The following is an 18,794-nucleotide window of genomic DNA, read 5'->3' as shown; positions in this document are numbered from 1 at the left end:
ACTCGGCCTGAAATGAGTACCCAGTGCAATTTGTAAACACCTCCACAAAGGAGAAGTAAGGCAGCCATGCGTGGTGTTGGCCGCCCTTGTGCCGTGCCAGCCTTCATAAGTGCTCGCTAACAGCACTGGCTCCAAAACTGTTGAGGCTACATGAGCCTATCTTTGTATATGTCTTTGATGGGCGTCATAGTGTTGGTGTGGGCAAAAACTCTCACCAAGTTGCTTTTTCATCTTGGCCTCTGCGCTGGTGATGGGGGTGCCAGCTTCGGGCGGCAGCGGAGGGAACTGAACAGTGTTCATGCCACGCGCACGCACACACACACGTTGCAGTTACATCCGTTGTGCTATTATGGCAGTCGTGTCACGAGGCACAGCAATTACTTTTTGGAACTCCTTCAAGTCAGTAGAGCATCATGTCCTGTTCGCAAATGGCTCCAGGGGATGATGACACAGAACTGAGAACTACTCTTCAGATAATTTCAGTAGGTCTCTTTTACCAGCACTCACATTGTGTTAATGCATGCACTCCTCGTTTATTACCCAACAGGCATTGCCAGTCATGATAATAATAATCATCAAACTTGATCTGTCCATTGCTGGATTAAGGACTCAGTCTTCCGATGCAACAATGCATTGAGCCGATCTCTTCGCTTCATGCCCACTGTGGTCCTCCGCTAAGGTATGCTCCATGCTTTGGCTGCCATTCCATCATCACCCTTGACCATCGGACATCATCCCTTTTTGCAATGATGAAAACACATCAAACAGCTGTACAGCTCATAGTTGGCAAATGTTCATAATAACGTTTTATTTGGGTTAGATTGCGTGTTGTTAAACCCGCCACCACCCGACACAGCCAATCAGTTCGGTTTGTCACGTAAACAGAACGTGCCAATGAGTTACTACTTCAGTACACGGGTGTGTTGGAGAGTAAACCCAACAACATGTACAATTTTGGAAAATCGCCTGATGAAGCTGATTGTAATCACCAGCAAAAAGTCGTACTCAAATTGTAAATGTTTCTGGGTTTACTCTCCAACACACCCGTGTACTGAAGTAGTAACTAATTGACTCGTTTGGTTTACATAACAAACCTTACTAATTGGCTCATTGACTTTGCCGAGTGGTGGCGGGTTCATGACATAATGTATATTCCCGAAATCTAACCCAAAACTCATTTTATGGATAACACTGGTCGCGAAAGTCTGCGTGTTAAAATTGGCAAACGTTGACCGTGATAGGCGCTCCTTGCACACGCGCAACTCACCACGACCCCGGACAGGCCTGCTATTCCTTCCTGCTCATGCAGACTCTGGTGCAGCCACTCAAAGTCCTCATACTCTCGGTCCACGCTCTGGGAAACGCCACTTTCCAGCTGCCGATGCAATCGCGCAACCACAAACACAACGAGCGCGGTGCAGTTAATATAGCAAGCGGAGTGCGGCTCATTCACTTGTCTATAGCAATAGCAATATACAACCCTTAGTCAACCCACTGCTGAATGAAAGGTCTCCCCATGCTGTGTCGATCATTGGGGATTGTTTGTTCAAACCTTACCACCCCACTGATCAGTGCATGTTGGTGAAGAAGTCGGTCAAGTGCAGGACCTGTTCAGATTTCACTCGCCACTGATACCATCAGTGGTCGGGATGTGAACTAAGGGGCTCAGGTTCTTCGCGCAGTGTGCTGACGACTGTGTCACCGCCCCACCACACTCAATAATGTCAGGCCAGGTGATTCTGTGGCAGAGCGCTTCTCTCTCAATCAGAAGGTTGTGAGTTCACATTCAAGTTGAGGAGCAATTCAGCCAGTTAAAAATGGAAATTATTTCTGTCGGAAGTCAACTGTGGTTGCGCAATAAAAATAAATAATACCTTCAATGGTAATGTGGAATTTCCAACTCTGCCTGAGGCCTGCCAATTGAGGCCACTCAACGTTGATTGGCTAATTCTCATTTCTGTGAAAACTGGAAACTCGAATATCTAGATTTTCTTTGGTTTAATTCAAAATAGATTTCATTCAACATGGAACATTACTTGACAACAAATATGCCAAACATCCCTAGTGAGCTTTTCCTTAGTCCTGAGACCCAATTGACACATTCTTGAAAATCATCAGTATGGCCCTGTACTAAGACAAGCCTGAGAAAGTACGCAAATCAGGCAGACCTGATTCAAACTTGAGAATCCCACATTTCCATGGTGGGGATCAGTATACACATGAGACAAATGATGTTGACTTCCCACAAAATAGAACTCACTTGATAATTGTTTTTTTACCCTTCTATCTGGCAACAAAACTGACACCTTTTTTTACAAGGAGTCATGTTTGCATAGACCACTAAATACCTGCAGCCATAATGCAAAAAAAAACATAACTCTGATAATATATGCACTGTCCTTGAAGTTGATTGGTCCACACCCGAGACAGCTTTTCTTAGAGCCTAGTCTCACATGGGTTGGACCAGATGACGCCAAAAGGCAAATGAGGTTCCAATGGTAGAACTCACTTACCAAGCTAATAATCATCATCAGGCATGCTCTATTGACTGCTGATGAAGGCCTTCACAAGCCATCGCTATCTCTCACGCTCTTGCGAAGCAACAATCCATCGAGCACCTGCACACGAGCCAATGTCATTGCCCCGTCTTGGCAGTGGACGTTCTATTGGAAGTGTTCTCCCCTTTGGTTGCCACGCTGTCATGAGTCTCGTGATTGACCCCAGTGGGATGATTATAATCAGTCAGGCTTAATTTCGATTGGAATTCTCACTCACAACCTCCAGGCTATGAGTCAAGTGCTCTAACCACAGCGCCAATCTTCAAGATGAACATTGGAGTAAATAATAATAATAATACGCTTCACTTGAGCTCATCGGCTTCATGCAGTGGTTCTTGGGATTTCAAAGTCTCGCGCTGCTCGCCGTTGATTGAAGTGAATCTCGAATTAAAGCTTTTGTGACTGCAGGGATTCATCTTCTTGGTTCTTTCGGTAAAGTCACGTAGAAGGGAAATAATAAAATAATAAAAATAAAACATCATAAAATACAATTCTCACGACGTTTCGGCGACAACGCAAGCAGCCGTCCTCAGGTGAAGACCAGATCTGTCGGGGAGACAGCGTCTTCACCTGAGGACGGCTGCTTGCGTTGTGGCCGAAACGTCGTGAGAATTATTCTATTATGTTTTATTTTTATTATTTTATTACTTCCCTTCTACTTGACTTTACCGAAAGAACCAAGAAGATGAAGTGGATCTGTTTCGCTGGTGTGGCGGAGTATATTGAGGTTTAAGTCCACCCACCGCAGTCGACTTGATGACGTAAATGGTGGAGCCTCCGTCCTGTGAAGCCGTGGCGATGGTGACGCCGTAGCGTGGGAGTCCTGCGACGTTCTGTCTGACATCGCCATCCTCGCCGTCGCTCTCCTGGGAGAGTGGGTATGGGAGTGAGCGACGTGTGAACGGGGATCAGAGAGTTGGTACCGCTCGAGACCGGAACTGTATTGTTGCTTCTGCACAAGCACCTTCGTAAGTGACACACTGGGGTCTGCCGCGGCTCTGAGCTTTTTCGTCGTTGCCAGGATGAACCCTTTATCTCATTCAAAGGGTGAATCATTACATGTCTATCAGTAGACAACAATTGACTATCTGGGTGACACTGCTAAGACTGCATGGATCACGGTTGTAAGGTTGTCCACCATTCCTTCGAGGTAGATAAAATCATTACTGCTTTGCAAAATATCAACCTCTGAATTTAATTGGAACTGCCTCGTCATTTTAAAGTGGAATTTTAGCCACGGTTCAGGGCTTGCCTAATCGAGGTTATCAAAGCTACATTGCTCGTTTGAGGATACATTTTGCACACATGTTCAACTAGTAATAATAACCAAAAAAAACTCTATTATGGATACTAATAGGTTCTCAAATGTACGTTGACAAAAAAGTGCAATCAATTCTTGATTATCCAGGGTGATGGGGAGGAGGGGTGGTTAACAAAAAACATGGATAATACAAAACATGTAAATTACAGAAACATTCATTGTTTATATTCTTTGGGTCTTTCGGTAAAGCCACGTAGATAGAAAAAAAATAACAATATTAAGACGTTTCGATCGTAACACAAGCAATCAGCATCAGGTGAAAAAAAATTTGTTCATGAAGCCATCCAGATATATAAACACAGACACAATTTCAACTGAGAAGATGGGTACAAACTGAGCAATCATTGGAAGGACGTTATTAACCAGTTTAGGTCATAACTGGCTGTGATGTTCCCTTCCTACCTACCTATGTTACCAGTTATTTTCGACTCTCTGAGTTACATTCACTAACACAGCCACCGTTAGTTGTGTTAGTAAATGGCGGCTTGCCATCCTTTTCCACTTCCATGTGACAATAGCTCTTTCCTAGCTCTCTCCGAGCTAACATTTACAAGCATCTCTAAACCTTTGTAAACGGCTCTTTGATTGGGTTAGACCTACTGCCGGTTACGGAGACCTCTCCGACATTAACATTAGCTGCCCCGCCCATCGCTAAACCTTTATAAACAGCCTGCCTCAGCAGCTTTCCCCCTCTTTTTTTCACCTGATGACGATGGCTTGTGTTGCGATCGAAACGTCGTGATATTGTTTTTATTTTTTCTATCTACGTGGCTTTACCGAAACACCCAAAAAATATGAATTTCTGCAATCACGAAAGCTTTAAGTCAAGATTCATTAAATTTCAATGTAAAGCTTTCGTGACTGCAGGATTTCATCTTCTTGGTTCTTTCGGTAAAGTCACGTAGAAGGGAAATAATAAAATAATAAAAATAAAACAGAATAAAATAATATAATATCTTTTATTATGTTTTATTTTTTATTATTTTATTATTTCCCTTCTACGTGAAAAGCCACGTAAAAGGGAAATAATAAAATAATAAAAATAAAACAATAAAATAATATTATATATTTGATTATGTTTTATTTTTATTATTTCCCTTCTACGTGAACCAAGAAGATCAAGATTCATTGTTTAGTTACATAGCATGGGGGTGAACACACACTGTGTCACTTGCCAACTCGTTTGTCATCAAGTGCGCAGAGTCACGGGCCCTCAGCAGTGAGGGAGCTGTTCATAATGAAACCGGCACATGCGTAAACATATTTATTTCCAAGCGTGGTTAATTTGCAACCTCGCAACCCTGAGAATCTGCCAAGGGTTAACTGTATTTTAAGTTGAGTTACAGTCAGTGCCAGTTGGCATTTCGTAAGCGTGACATGAACCCCGTGATTAAGCCATCTGAAAAAATAAGGACTTCTTTCAAGTAATCCAATTCACAGTTTGTTATACGTTGAGTGTACAAAATTGTGCATGAATGAGCTAGCATCACTGTCGGTTCCCGTGTGTCCGGTGTTTTGCCCGCGCATTTTCTCGATGCTGTGTTCCTCGATGTAGGACAGCAGAAAACCAAATGCACTATCTGTCATAGGAACAGCGCATGCACAAACTCCAATTTCGGTTGGCGGTTGACGTTCACAGTGGACTGCGACCCTCAAAGCAAAAGCGACGCCCCCGTGATGCCCTCGTGGTCGTCCCCGTGGTCGCCCCCGTGATCCGTGGATCCAACAAATTACTCGAGACGCCAGTATATGGTAGCAAGAGCAGTTTACGCAAACGCTGTCGCAAGAGGTCACACGTTTGGGGCAAGGGTCCTTCGCTAATTATGTGTGATGAATGAATGGATATCTTAGCATTGAGTCAACTTCAACATCCACCTACATACACTGCTCAAATGGTAGCCATGGTGAAATGAATCTATTTTGCAGTACTGTAATCTTGTTTTCATGTCTTCATGTTAATCTAACATTAACTGCAGTATGAACGTACGAAATTACTTGTTGGCAATTGAAAATCTTCGTGTAAGCAGTTATGCACCTGCTGCCGTCGAGTTTAAAATTAATCACTTCCTCGGTCCACACAGCTTTTACATTTCTCCGTTTTTTCCTTGGCCCTGTAATTAATAATGTAACCTGTGGAGTTTGCTGACAACAAACAAAAAATCACATCCTCATTTGCATTTCATTTTCCGCACATCAGCTGTTATTGTTCGAATACACATGTCTCATCGTCATCAGCAGCAGCAACCATTGTCTATCAACTGCTGGATGAAGGTCTCCCCACGCTATTGACATCCATTACAGTCGAGTGCTGCTACCATTCATCACCTGCACATAAACTGACCTCATTGCTCTATATATTTGGTGGTTATCCTCTTCGAAGCATTCCCTCCTTCAGTTGCCAATCCATCACCAGTTTCATTCATTTGGGCGCCACGGTAGTGAGATGTTAAATACCTCGCCTGGTATACAGAAGGTCGTGGGTTCGATCTCAACCCTGACGCCTGTATATTTGGAGTTTGCATGTTCTTCCCGTGGTCGCGTGGATTTTTCTCTGGGTCCTCGAGTTTCCCCCTCCACTTTTAAAAACATGCGATTAGAATATGTGGCTGCAATACATTTCTGCATGATAAGCCACTTCGTTGAGCCATTATGTGTGGCCAGGTCGCTTCTGAAAAAGAGCTATATAGCTCAGTGAGCTTTATCTGGTAAAATAAAAAATAGTTTTAGTTGTATCTCATCTAGCCATGTGTTATGCCCAGGCGCATTTACTTGTGTTAATCGTGTCATGCATTTATGAACCAAACTAAATGGCTCACTGAATTCACTGTGTGTTTGTGTGCATGACCTACACAATTCTGATAGGCCAGTTAGCACTCTGAACTTAAAAGCCCTTGATTTTACTCAGAGAGTGTGTGTGTGTGCGTCTTGGGCCTGACCTAGGCGCACTCAGCTGTGCTGGTCACACCAGCCCATCACCGTGTACTGCACCACCCTTGAAAAGTACTTGCTAACATCGCTAACCCAAACTCTCAGAATTACTTTAATGTGTGTGTTTGTGTGTTGTCACGATGGGCGGAATTTATGGATTATAGGAGACGATGTTTGCTTAAACCCATGAGCTGAAATATTCCATTTTTTTGTTAAGATTTATTATCCAAATCAGTAAAAATGCAAAGACAATTTTCTACTTAACATATCACATCAGTACATCTAGTCTGTGCGACGTAAACCCCAAAAAGTTTCTATCAAAAAACAATCCCTTCAATTTTTCCCCTCTGCAACCTCGCTTTCCCCACCGCAGCTCCACTTTCCCCTGCAGCTTCTTTTGTCTCTCTGTAGCTCTCCGTAAGCCCTGCCCACTCCTACGCATCGCGGTTTCGTGACCATGGTTCGTTGTCAATGTGCCGCAAATTTCGAGAGGAACCGGCTGCAATATTCCAAAAATCCGCAAAAAATGTGCGGATTACGAGGTTGGTGCAGCCGGTTAGGTAACTTCATCCGCACAAACCCTGCTGACGCTGTGTGTCGTAGATTTCTGGATGACAGGAGCAGTCGTAAACCATTGATTATTTTTGTATCACAGATTAGTGAAGTTCTGCTGTAGTTAGACCAAGTTAGACTTGACAACCTGGTTTGTATTTATGTGGAACCTCTTTTGCACCGTACGTAGCCAAAAGTGCTAAACCCACGTTCGAAATCTGATCTCAGGAGTGTTGGCTCAGTGTACTGACCACAGTTTTAACCCCAAAACCAACCAGGCAGCTCATGACCTATATGCCATTATGAGGTATGCACTCAAATAGGCTACATACAGTATTGAGTCTTGTGATCAATCAGAATTATCAACATTTATTATAAGTATACAAACTCACATTAGGTGGAGAAGGATGGAGTGTAATGCAAGTGTTTTAAAATAATGTTAAGGAAAACCTTTTTTTTCCTCAGACTCAAGATTGTAGAGGGAATGAGCTTTTGAAAATGGCAATATTAAATGCGATAAGTATACAGTGCCGAGAAAAGTTTGTGAACCCCTTAGGATTTTCATATATTTTACATCTTTCAAACCTAAAATGTTATTAGATCTTAATCTACGTCTTGATACTAGATGAAGATAACCTGAATAAACAAATGACACAAAAACATAATCTTTCAACATTGATTCATCCTCAAATGATTCTACATTCAATAACCATGTGTGAAAAAGTTTGTGAACCTTTAGATTCAGTAACTGGTGACACCCCCTTGAGCAGCAATGACTGCAACTAAACATTTCCAGTAACTGTTCGTCAGTCTCTCACACTGGATTTGAGGACTTTTGGGCCATTCCTCCTGACAGCCTCCTGACAGAATTCCTTCAACTCTGTGACATTTGAGGGTTGCCTTCCATGGACAGATCGCTTCAGGTCCTGCCACAACATTTCGATGGGGTTTAGATCTGGAATTTGAGTAGGCCAGTGTAAAACGCGGAATTTCTTCTTCTGCAGCCATTGCAGATCTGCTCGTATGTTTAGGATCATTGCCTTGCTGCAAGACCCACCTTCGGTTCAGCTTCGGTTCACAGACGGATGGCCTGACATTCTCCACTAGAATATTCTGATACAATGCATTATTAATGGTTGTGTCAATGATGGGAAGCCATCCAGGTCCTGAGGCAGCAAAGCAGCCCGAAACCATCACATTCCCACCACCACGCTTGACGGTTGGGATGAAGTTCTTCTGTTCTAAATCAGTCTTTGGTTTTTGCCAAACATAACGTTTCTTATTGACGCCAAAAAGTTCTACCTTTGACTCAACTGTTCAGAGAACATTGTTCCAAAAGTCTTGTGGATCATCTGTGTGCTCTTTGGCGAACTAGAGAAGGGCAGCAATGTTATTTTTGGAGAGCAGTCGTTTTCTCCTTACTATCCTTCCATGAACACCATTCCTATTCAGTTTTTTTCCGATAGTTGAGTCATGAACCCTCACATTAGCCGACCTGCAGATCCTTGGGTGTTTATCTGGGGTTCTTTGTGACTTCCTTGACGATTTTCCGGTTTGTTTTTGGAGAGATTTTGGGTGGACAACCGCTCCTGGGTAGAGTGACTGTGGTCTTGAACTTTCTCTATTTGTAGACTGTCTGACAATGGATTGGTGGAACTACAAATCCTTAGAAATTTTTGTAACCATTTCCGGATTGATGAGCATCAATTACTCTTTTTCTGAGGTCCACAGATATTTATTTTGATCGTGACATGACTTGTTTCCACACACCTGTATGGTAAAGACCAAAGTTGATGATCTTTACATAGGGTAGGGCCTCCCAAACTCATCCCTGAAGAGCTACCTAATTATTTAAACACCTAATTCTAATTAATCCCTTAATTGAGCTAATGAAACCAAGGATTAATCTACTTTTTCACATACACTGAACATTAATTACTCATTGTTTGTTTAATTCATACATCATTTTCTTTCAAAAGACATGGAATTTGTTAATATAAACCCTATTGGGTATTTAGGAAAAGACCAGTTTTGATTGAAGGCTATCATGGTAAAACTATGGAATTTCCATAATTATCATTGGGGTTCACAACCTTTTTTCTCAGCACTGTATATACACAGCACTGGAGTTAAATTTCAACAAGCAGAGGCAGCATGCAAAGTGTGGGTGTTTTTCATTTGGCTTCAGGATACTGGGCTCGCTTTCACTGAGTTGGCAACTTAACTTCCGCACTTGCCAAGCACTGTAATCGCTGCCGCCTTGTATTAACAAAGCCCCCCCCCCAACCGTGAAGTGAATATCTAGGAACCTATGGTATAATTTGCAAAAGTAGAGTTTTTTAATGCCAATTTCGTACTTGTCAACCCCTTAACAGTGCCTAAATTAGTACAGATCAATTCAAGCCTTTTTTGGTCACCCTGTGCCCTTATAAATCTCAACGTTCATCCTACCAAGTCCCATCACAAGGGAGAAACACAAACAAATAGACAAAAATATGATAGTTTGCCCGTATTAAAACTACTGTACGCCGTATTGACCTGAAAACTTCCCTGTACAAGAATACGGGTAAACCGTATGGGTTGACAGCTATGCAATGTGATATCCAACATTTCCAATTTCAACAACGCCTCTGCCTGCAATAAAATCAGAATTTACAACCTTTTCAATTTCATCGCTAGATGATGGCATCCCACACACCATGTTGGTCATGGAAGTTGTTTGACCATACTTCGTCACAGTGGTTCGTGCAGGATTGTAAGGAGGGACTTGGAACCGGATCACATCTCTCTGCACCAGTGTTAGCTGTGGTCGGGAATTGAATTAGGGTAGCTTCGTTCATACCGCAGTGCACTAACCACTAACACCACTGCACCACCACCTTGGATTAATGGATTACACTTATTTTATTGACTGTGTTGTAAATACAGAACAATATAGCTCTTGTGTATGGCAAATTAACCCCTGTTTTGTTGTATCGCAATGCTAATGTTAGCAGTGCTGTTAACCAATTGCAGCGTTGGTCTTCAACAATCAAAGCCGTATTGTACACTTAATGTAACCCTATTGTCGAGTGAACGTGACCGCCAATGGCCGGTCATTGATCTTCGTGTGAATTATTCATGGGGCAGTGCTCGCCAGAGCGATAGAAGCTGTAAACACAAAGGCCCCCCCCCCCCGCATTCGAGCGGGTTCAATGGCAACGCTCTTGTAGATGGTCGATGGCAGCTGGAGGAGAGGGGAGTGCTTTTTTTGTGGCAAGGCATCCCCTCGGCACTTTAAACTAAGATGTAAACAGGATGCAGTGACATCAGGCTTTTGACTGTGTGAGTTTGTGCAAAGGCATGGAAGCTGAGCATGGCACTGGGCCTCACCACCCATCTAATGCACAATGCCAGCCCTTAATAGGTGCTTGCTTACAGTATGTACCTGTGCCAGCAAGTCATTGAGACTAATTCTATGATAATTGTTTTTTTACCCTTCTATCTGGCAACAAAACTGACACCTTTTTTTTACAAGGAGTCATGTTTGCATAGACCACAATACCTGCAGCCATAATGCAAACAAAAAACACAACTCTGATAATATATGCATTGTCCTTGAAGTTGATTGATTCACACCCGAGACAGCTTTCCTTAGAGCCTAGTCTCACATGGGTTGGACCAGAGGACGCCAAAAGACGCGCAAAAAAAGGTGTCAGTTTTGTTGCCAGATAGAAGGGTAAAAAAACAATTATCATATTATTTTAGTGGCAAATGAGGTTCCAATGGACTAAACTCTATGTTTGCGTGATTCTGCAGAGCAGTGGTATCGTGGTTAGCAACACTGTGGACTGATCCCCGGTGACCTGGGTTTAACTCCTTTGGCAAGAATGAAAACACCACTTGTTAATTGTATTCTGAAGGTGGACGGAGCCTCTGCGAGGCTAACAGCCTAAGTTGAGCAACACATCAGGGCTGAGGAGACATGCAGATGGACATATACATCACTGGCCTCATTCCCCTTCATCTCTTGTATTGGCCTTAACAGATGCTCGCTAACAGCATTTGCTCCAATAGCCTACAGAGATTTTACGAAATGTTCAGACAACCGTGTCTAGTGACCATACGTTGCACACACGTGACTCAAATTGTTCCACAGTTAGCAAACCACAACACTACCCCCACCTACAGTAAACGGGCTCCACACACATAGAGTTCATTTTGCAACTTATTTTTTTAATTATCAAAGCGTCGCCCTGTTCACATGAACAATAGCCAGTGGCTCTCCCCTTCGAAGACGTTGAAGGCCATGAGACAGCTGTGGAAATTCCACATTGCTATGGCTGGGTGCAGTTTATTCCAAGAAATAAAGTATCGTACGATTTTTTTCGACTATTCTTAGTTTTCTTATTCTTAAAATGACCAGGATGAGACACAGCAGTCGAATCAGCTTTCAACTTAATACATCAGTGTCATATAAGACTTGAATGGCCAAAATCCATGACATTTTGACCTTTTGCAACCTTGTAACGTCACTTCAAAAGTCCCTTGGATGTGATTTCTGTCTTCAGCCGCAGCTGCATTGATCACTTCCGAACACCAAGGGATTGCCGTTACAGTGCACAGTATATGATGTTCCCGTAAGCACCCCCATTTATTCACGGATCAATTGGAATGAAGTCTCGATTTTGAAAACGTAAAATCCTTCACCCCCCCCCCCCCCTACATAACGATCAGAAAATAATGGGCTCACGGAACACAGTTTGAGAAAATCCGACAAATGGCCGTATAAGCATGGGGAAAAAACACACTGCAGTCTGAAAAATGAACATGGTCTTGCCATAAACTGACATACGTCTCCTGGTTCGACCGTTTTCTAATGGGATTTTTAGAGTTTGAAGTTCTGCGCGGCCTTCCTCACTTGAACACCGTATTTTAGAAAGAAAAAAAATATTATCTGTTCACGTGAAGTCAATAGAGCGTATTTATTTATTTATTTTTACACCAAATGTCAATTGAGCCACAGTACATAAACGCTTGCTTGGTGTATTGGAGAAAACCAGTCATTGGAAATTTGAAGGTGTTTTTTTGGGTGATCGCTGAGATATGCAGCATGCACGAGACATCTACTTGCACAGCTAAATAGGCGACATCTATGATGCAGTATGGGAAGCAGGATGCTAACCGATGTGTGTTTGTGGGTTACCTCCTCATACACATGGGTTGTTTTTGTTTTCCCACTCCCTGGCACTCAAGTTTTGTCGCGCCCGTAAGAATACTGTTTCACGATAAGGATGTTGGCCAGACATCCCAAGCAGGACCGACATTAAAATTATAATGGTTCCTTTTGAACACATAAGCACACGTATATATTAAAAAAGAAAAACTCAACACATTCGTCAATAACGATGCCATTACTGTTGGGAATCTTGGGCTGTGGTCATCCTTGCAAAAGAGCTGCTGAGCTCAATGGGCTGAAATAAGTCAACACATTCTGAAATAAATAAAGAAGTAAATACACGTGCGATTTTTTTTGGCAGTGGCCCTTCATCGTGGAGAGATCATAATGTATCCGCTATTATAGATGTTAAATGTTTGTGTACATGTCATTGTGTTTGATATGTATGTGACAATTGACACCATGGACACCACCTCTATTCCATTTGCTGGCCTCTATTTACGTAAATTATTTATACCACATGGCAGATGTATTTTAATCTATTAATATTGAACTTCTTTCACACCGTGCTAATCGGAGGTGTGGGAAAATATGAGCTCGCTAACAGAGTTATGCTCCAACGGTCGTATTCTGTAAGGTTAAAAAGGTGTCTGCAAAAATAAAAATTTGAATGTGTGTATACAGTAGTATCCAAACACCATGTTGGCCGTGGGTATTGTTTACCATACTTCACCATTTTGAATTGGTGAAGACGGCGGGCAGGACCGGTTCTGATATCACTTGCCACTGATGTTATCCATGACCAGGAATTGAACTTTGGTCGACAGGTTAATAGTGCATGCAGTGTGCTGACGACTGTACCACCCCTGTAATGTATTCTAATTAATAGTGTGCCTTCTAGTTTGAACGACATTGTAAACTGACAGTGTCACAACCCATGGGAGGAAATGTACTTGGTTCCCGAATATGACAATTTTATATTTCTATGTGTTTATCACGAGACTTAATGCATTTTAGAACTTTAGGCTGCCCAGTCCTGTGAGCAAAATTAACCTCGAAGCTATAATTTTGGAGGAGCCCATATTAAAAAAATATTTGTGTTTGGATTTATCTAGGTATGAGCATACACTAATAATTTACACTCCTATGATAAACCCACATGTATTTTTTGTGGATTGTTTGACCATACCTCACCACACTGGTAAGGCTGGGTTAGTTAATTGGAGATCACATAGCTATTTCAGATGTAACTTGCTGTTTAATTAGCCCAGGCCAGAAATTAAACTCAGGTTTGCTGGGTTCCCAGTGTAATGCAGTGCTAACCACCATGTCACCACTCCCCCTATGAGCACATACTCCACTATATTTGTGTAACATTTAATCTGCAAGGCTCCTTGCAGAACATCATTATAATTTACATCAATGTCTCAGTCACAATCGTCTGTATTGCGTTTATAGTATAGTACTTGGTGTCAAATGCGTATATGCAATGCTCGAGAAGATGCAGATGAATTATAATATTTATCAGTGCTGCTTTCTGAAATGCTTTTCTCTAAACGTACTTTATATAAACCCAGCCATTTCCCTGTGATATGAAAGGCAGCATTTACACATTCCATCTTTCTTGGGCTCATGTGAGGTGTCTTTGTTTGACGGCAGCATTAATTTATATCGAGATCTATCTAGAGATCCCGGGGCTGTGTTTGTAAGACCAGGTCTTTGTGTGGTAGCGCCATAACATCTCTGTAAATAATCCATAAAAACAAACCGTTCCCAGATTCACAACAAAATCTCTATTGTGTCTCAACGGAGCTTCCAATATACATGTTGCTAGATGCGCACGTATATTGGAAGGATAACACCCTAGCAATTCAAAGTAGGCCTCAAACAAGCATTTGGTGTTGAGCCTCTCATATATAAACTCATCTCTATCGGAAATTTCACATTATGCTGGTTGGGGCCAGTATATCCACAGCATAATCAATGTTTATTTCCCAATATGTGGTGCTTATATTTTTTATACTAATTGAATACAATTTTAAAAAATACCTGCTGCACCATTTCATATGGCATTACTACAGAAGCACCTGCAAGTCACTTTAGAATATATATTTTTTCTCATTACTAAACCTTAAACCGCGTCAGACAACCAAGAACACAGAACATCGGTACGCATCTACAAAATAAGATTTAGAGTTACGTGTTTTGGCTTGTATTTAGGGTTGCCACCTGTCCTGATTTTCCCAGAATCATCCTTTCATTGAGTTAGCTGCTATTCTGATACGTCTCAAAATCTTCACGGGTCATTAAAAGTCCCACTTTTTGTCAGTTGGTAAGAATAGACCACTCAAGACGATGCATTTGCATGAGTTCGCCCCTCTTTCGATAGTTTGAGATATTCTTCTTCCCATGCTACGTACAGGTATTTTTTTTGTAGCTCAGAGGTGGTAACCATAGTTGTGTCTCCCTTTTGGTGGGTCATAAGGAAGACGTTATAGTGTACACGATCAAAGTAGTACATCACCCATTAACCAGCCAAAGTGTAATGTCACTCATTAACCAACCTCATCACGTGCCTTTGCCTGTACCATAGGAGCAACTTTGGTTGGCTTCTTTGAGACTCAGGTATTTTCACCGACTTTCCTCGTGAGGAAATCACCATGGTTCTGTGAGTGTCACGTGTGGTGTGTGCTTATGTTGTGGCGCTCTGTGACTATTGGGATGTGAGCTCACGTGCCTCCTAGTATATTGTTTTGAGCTTTTGGCATGTGACTTATACACACATGATTGAATGATGTTATAAAAGGGCTAGAAAGCTTACATTTGGCACAAACATCGTCCATTCTTTATGCTTTCACACACACGGCTGAGTCAACTTAAAGTTCTAAACTGATTTAAGTATCATGCTGAACACTTACATATAAATGATGCCCATCATTAATGACAGAACTTATTCCTGCCATGGAGTGTGATGATAACGCCGATAAAAATACAAGAATTGATGATGAGTACAGTATCGTGTTATAATTTATATATGTACATCCATCCAGTTGGCTCTGTGGCTCATGCTTGACATATTTAAAACATTATTTAGGCACAATGGTATGTTGCGTTCCATTATTAACCTACTCTCGGTTGACTCGATTTTTCATCACGTTTGTGGCTCTACGAATCTAAAACAGGATACACATATATACAGAGGACTACCAACACTATTTCATACGTTACTATTTAGTTTAATAGCTACTCTACAGTGATGTATGTACAGTTTCGCTGATTGCATATCCTGAGACTTGATGTCTCTGCAAGCCTAAAATAGAAACTACTTATAAGCAAGTTGCACTGCATGGATTGTACTGTCATGTGTAAAACTGTTATATAACATTTTCAATACATTGCATTTGTTTTCAACAACTTTGGCTTGTTTAAATTCCAACTTTAGGAAAGTCTACAAACCACTGGTATTTGTGACACCCTGTGACCAGCACATTGATAACGTTGTTTTAATGTCCATGCCAAGTTAATGCCATCTTGGGCTTCAGCTATGGCCATTAACACATAATAAACATCTTAAACAGATCGAGTGAAACAGTACTGTCATTCATTTCTAACTTGTGTTTTACGTGGACAAACCAAACACGTAAAAAATACAAAATAATATTACGATGTATAATATTACGTTGCAAAAGTCAACGTGTCTATATAGTCAACTGAGCACTTATTGGTATGCATCTCCAATGCTCTTTCTCAACACTGCTGACAATCTACGTTACTATGGCAAGCGCCAGTCTGTTACAATGTAGTCAACGTTAACTTCCAACTCAGTGGTGCAGCCTCATCAAATGGTCTTATATTCTTAACCCTAGTGAGATGACGGATTTGATTTGGGGAGCTCACAAGAGCACACTACTTTACCACCTGAGAGGTAACCTTGATCTTATCATGAGCTGAAAACAAAATCTAAGCACTTCCCTGATAAAAAAAAATTAGCAATCGGATGGCACGTATCGCTGTTGGTAGTCCAAAGCCAGTGGCTTCCAACATAAAATTCTACCATTCGTGTGTCAAGGATTAGAGATGCATGCTTGGAATGTCTATTAGAGACAGAAAAATAACTTTACACATGAAATAACGCATTCAGGTCAATGGCATAACTTAATTTGTTAAGTGGACTTGTGCAGGAAATGTAGCTAGAAGGGATGATGACCAGTGATGAATAATAATAAGGGACTGGCAGGTAAGGAATGGAACACGCCTAACATGACACCAACAGAGTCGATGGAGTGATGACATCGGCTCGTGTGCAGGTACCAAGTGGATTATACAGGACAGAATTGCGAACGTGATATAATGTGATGGTTTGGGGAGGCCTTCAACCAGCAGTTGATTGGACATGTCTGAAGATGATGCCGATTAAAGTTTCGTGGGCTAATCTGTGATAATGAAAAAAAACGACGACGATTGCCTTCCCCCCAAAATGATACGAGTTGAATCTGACCTTAAACGGATGACGGAACCGAGATGACCCCCTTTGAAAGGGTATTTGACCTCGCGACCTTCCCACAGTGAGTTGAACTTAACACTCCGCAATTGCAGCACCGCATTTCCACAGTGCGGCGAACAGCAACGCGAAAACTGCAGTTTGTTTGACATGGAGCTACACGAGTGGGGTGAATTAATAAAACATTAAAAAATACTTTTTTTAATGAAATGTACCGTACGAGTAATGGCAGAACTCCACGACTTCAGGAAGTGGCCCCGAAGCTTGCCATAATGTAAGGGAGCGTGGTGATTTAAAGCCAACGTGAGTTGAGCGTGGACAATTAGACCCGTAAAAAAGATTGTTAAAAAATATATAGTTTTAATTTTTAATGATAGAATATAGTATTGTCATCAGTATGACATACCTATACCAAGTTTGTAGTCGATACAACATTGTAGAAAGGTTGAAATTGAGTTACAAGATTTGAGGATACGACAACAAAGTTAAATAAAAGCGTGTAAAATGTTTAAACAAAAAATCTTTTGGATTTTTTTTTTATGATAGAATATAGTCTTGTCATCAGTTTGACATAAGTATACAAAGTTTGCCGTCGATAGCGCATTGAGAAGTGGATAAAAATTGAGTTACAAGATTTTTTTGAGGATACGACAACAGACGGAGTGAGTTAAATAAAAGCGTGTAATAATAGTAATTTAAAGAGCACAACACCGACGTGGCAAAGAAGGGCAAAGATAACGCCACTACTTGCCATCATCATCTTCTTCTTCTCCTCCTGTCGGACAAACGTCCCGCAGCCGACGGAGGGGTGAGGGCGGACTGCAGTTGTTGGCGCTTGCAAGTTCTCAAGTGGGTGGCTTCACTTTTGGCCACAGCCTCGGCTATGTCGATCGATAAGAGACTTCCCCCTCAAAGCGAGGGAGGGAGGGAGGATGTCGACGTCACACACTACAACAGGGGTCCTCAAACTTTTTAAACAGGGGGCCAGTTCACTGTCCCTCAGACCGTTGGAGGGCCAGACTATAGTTAGAAAAAAATATGAACAAATTCTTATGCACACTGCATATATCTTATTTTGAAGTGAAGAAACAAAACGGGAACAAATACAATATTTAAAATGAAGAACAAGTAAAGTTAAATCAACAAACTTGCCAGTATTTCAATGGGAACTATGGGCCTGCTTTTGGCTAATGAGATGGTCAATGTCCGGTTCCATATTTGTCACTGCTATTCATAACAAGTGATGCAAGTGTGCATCCGTTAGTCTAGATCTGGTTGGAGATTTCAAATGTTTCATTCTGGAAAAATTATGTTCACAGACATAAGTGCTGCCAAAGATGGTTGCCATTTTGAGTGCATGGTTCCTGAGATGAGGATATGTCTCAGAGGGGAGAGATGCATAGAAATTATGAAGGCTGCTTGACTTGAATGCGTCTTTCAGAGAGTCACAATTCTGCAGTTCAGCCAGTTCCATTTGGTAAATTGTATCCACATTTTCAATGTCAATAGAAAATGGGTTACGGAAAACCTGTATGTCCTGTTCATGGAGATGAAGCTCTTTAAATCTAAATTGGAACTCCTTTTGCAATTTTTCCAGTGAATCCACACATGTTTTGTTTGGGAATGCAACCAATGGGTTTTCTGCTAACAGATTTTGAGTTGTGGGGAGATGGCAGAAGTTTTCCTCCTTCACTTGTTTGATGAGGAGGCCTAATTTTACTTCAAATGCTTTGACATGTGATTGCATATCACAGATGAGCTTCCCCTTTCCTTGAA

The 18,794-nt window shown here is 41.6% G+C and overlaps 1 protein-coding gene across 2 annotated transcripts in view; it reads right to left on the bottom strand.

The window, feature by feature from the left end:
* The window catches only part of LOC144721230 (sorting nexin-5-like), a 61,066-nt gene extending 43,140 nt beyond the window's left edge, over positions 1–17,926 (bottom strand). For both annotated transcript variants that reach the window (XM_078598677.1, XM_078598678.1), the window contains exons 1-4: positions 17,770–17,926; positions 3,302–3,424; positions 1,268–1,375; positions 216–285 (exon numbers count right to left, since the gene is read on the bottom strand). In XM_078598677.1, coding sequence (XP_078454803.1) covers positions 216–285; positions 1,268–1,375; positions 3,302–3,424; positions 17,770–17,778 — 310 coding nt within the window. In that variant the 5' untranslated portion in view covers positions 17,779–17,926. The remainder of the gene's footprint in view (positions 1–215; positions 286–1,267; positions 1,376–3,301; positions 3,425–17,769) is intronic.
* Positions 17,927–18,794: the final 868 nt, after the last annotated feature.

The sequence above is a fragment of the Lampetra planeri genome, chromosome 11 (genome assembly GCF_965212315.1).
Source record: "Lampetra planeri chromosome 11, kcLamPlan1.2.h2, whole genome shotgun sequence".
NCBI lineage: Eukaryota > Metazoa > Chordata > Hyperoartia > Petromyzontiformes > Petromyzontidae > Lampetra > Lampetra planeri.
Note: the sequence above shows the minus strand (reverse complement) of the source record. Positions and strands in the feature narration are given on the sequence as shown.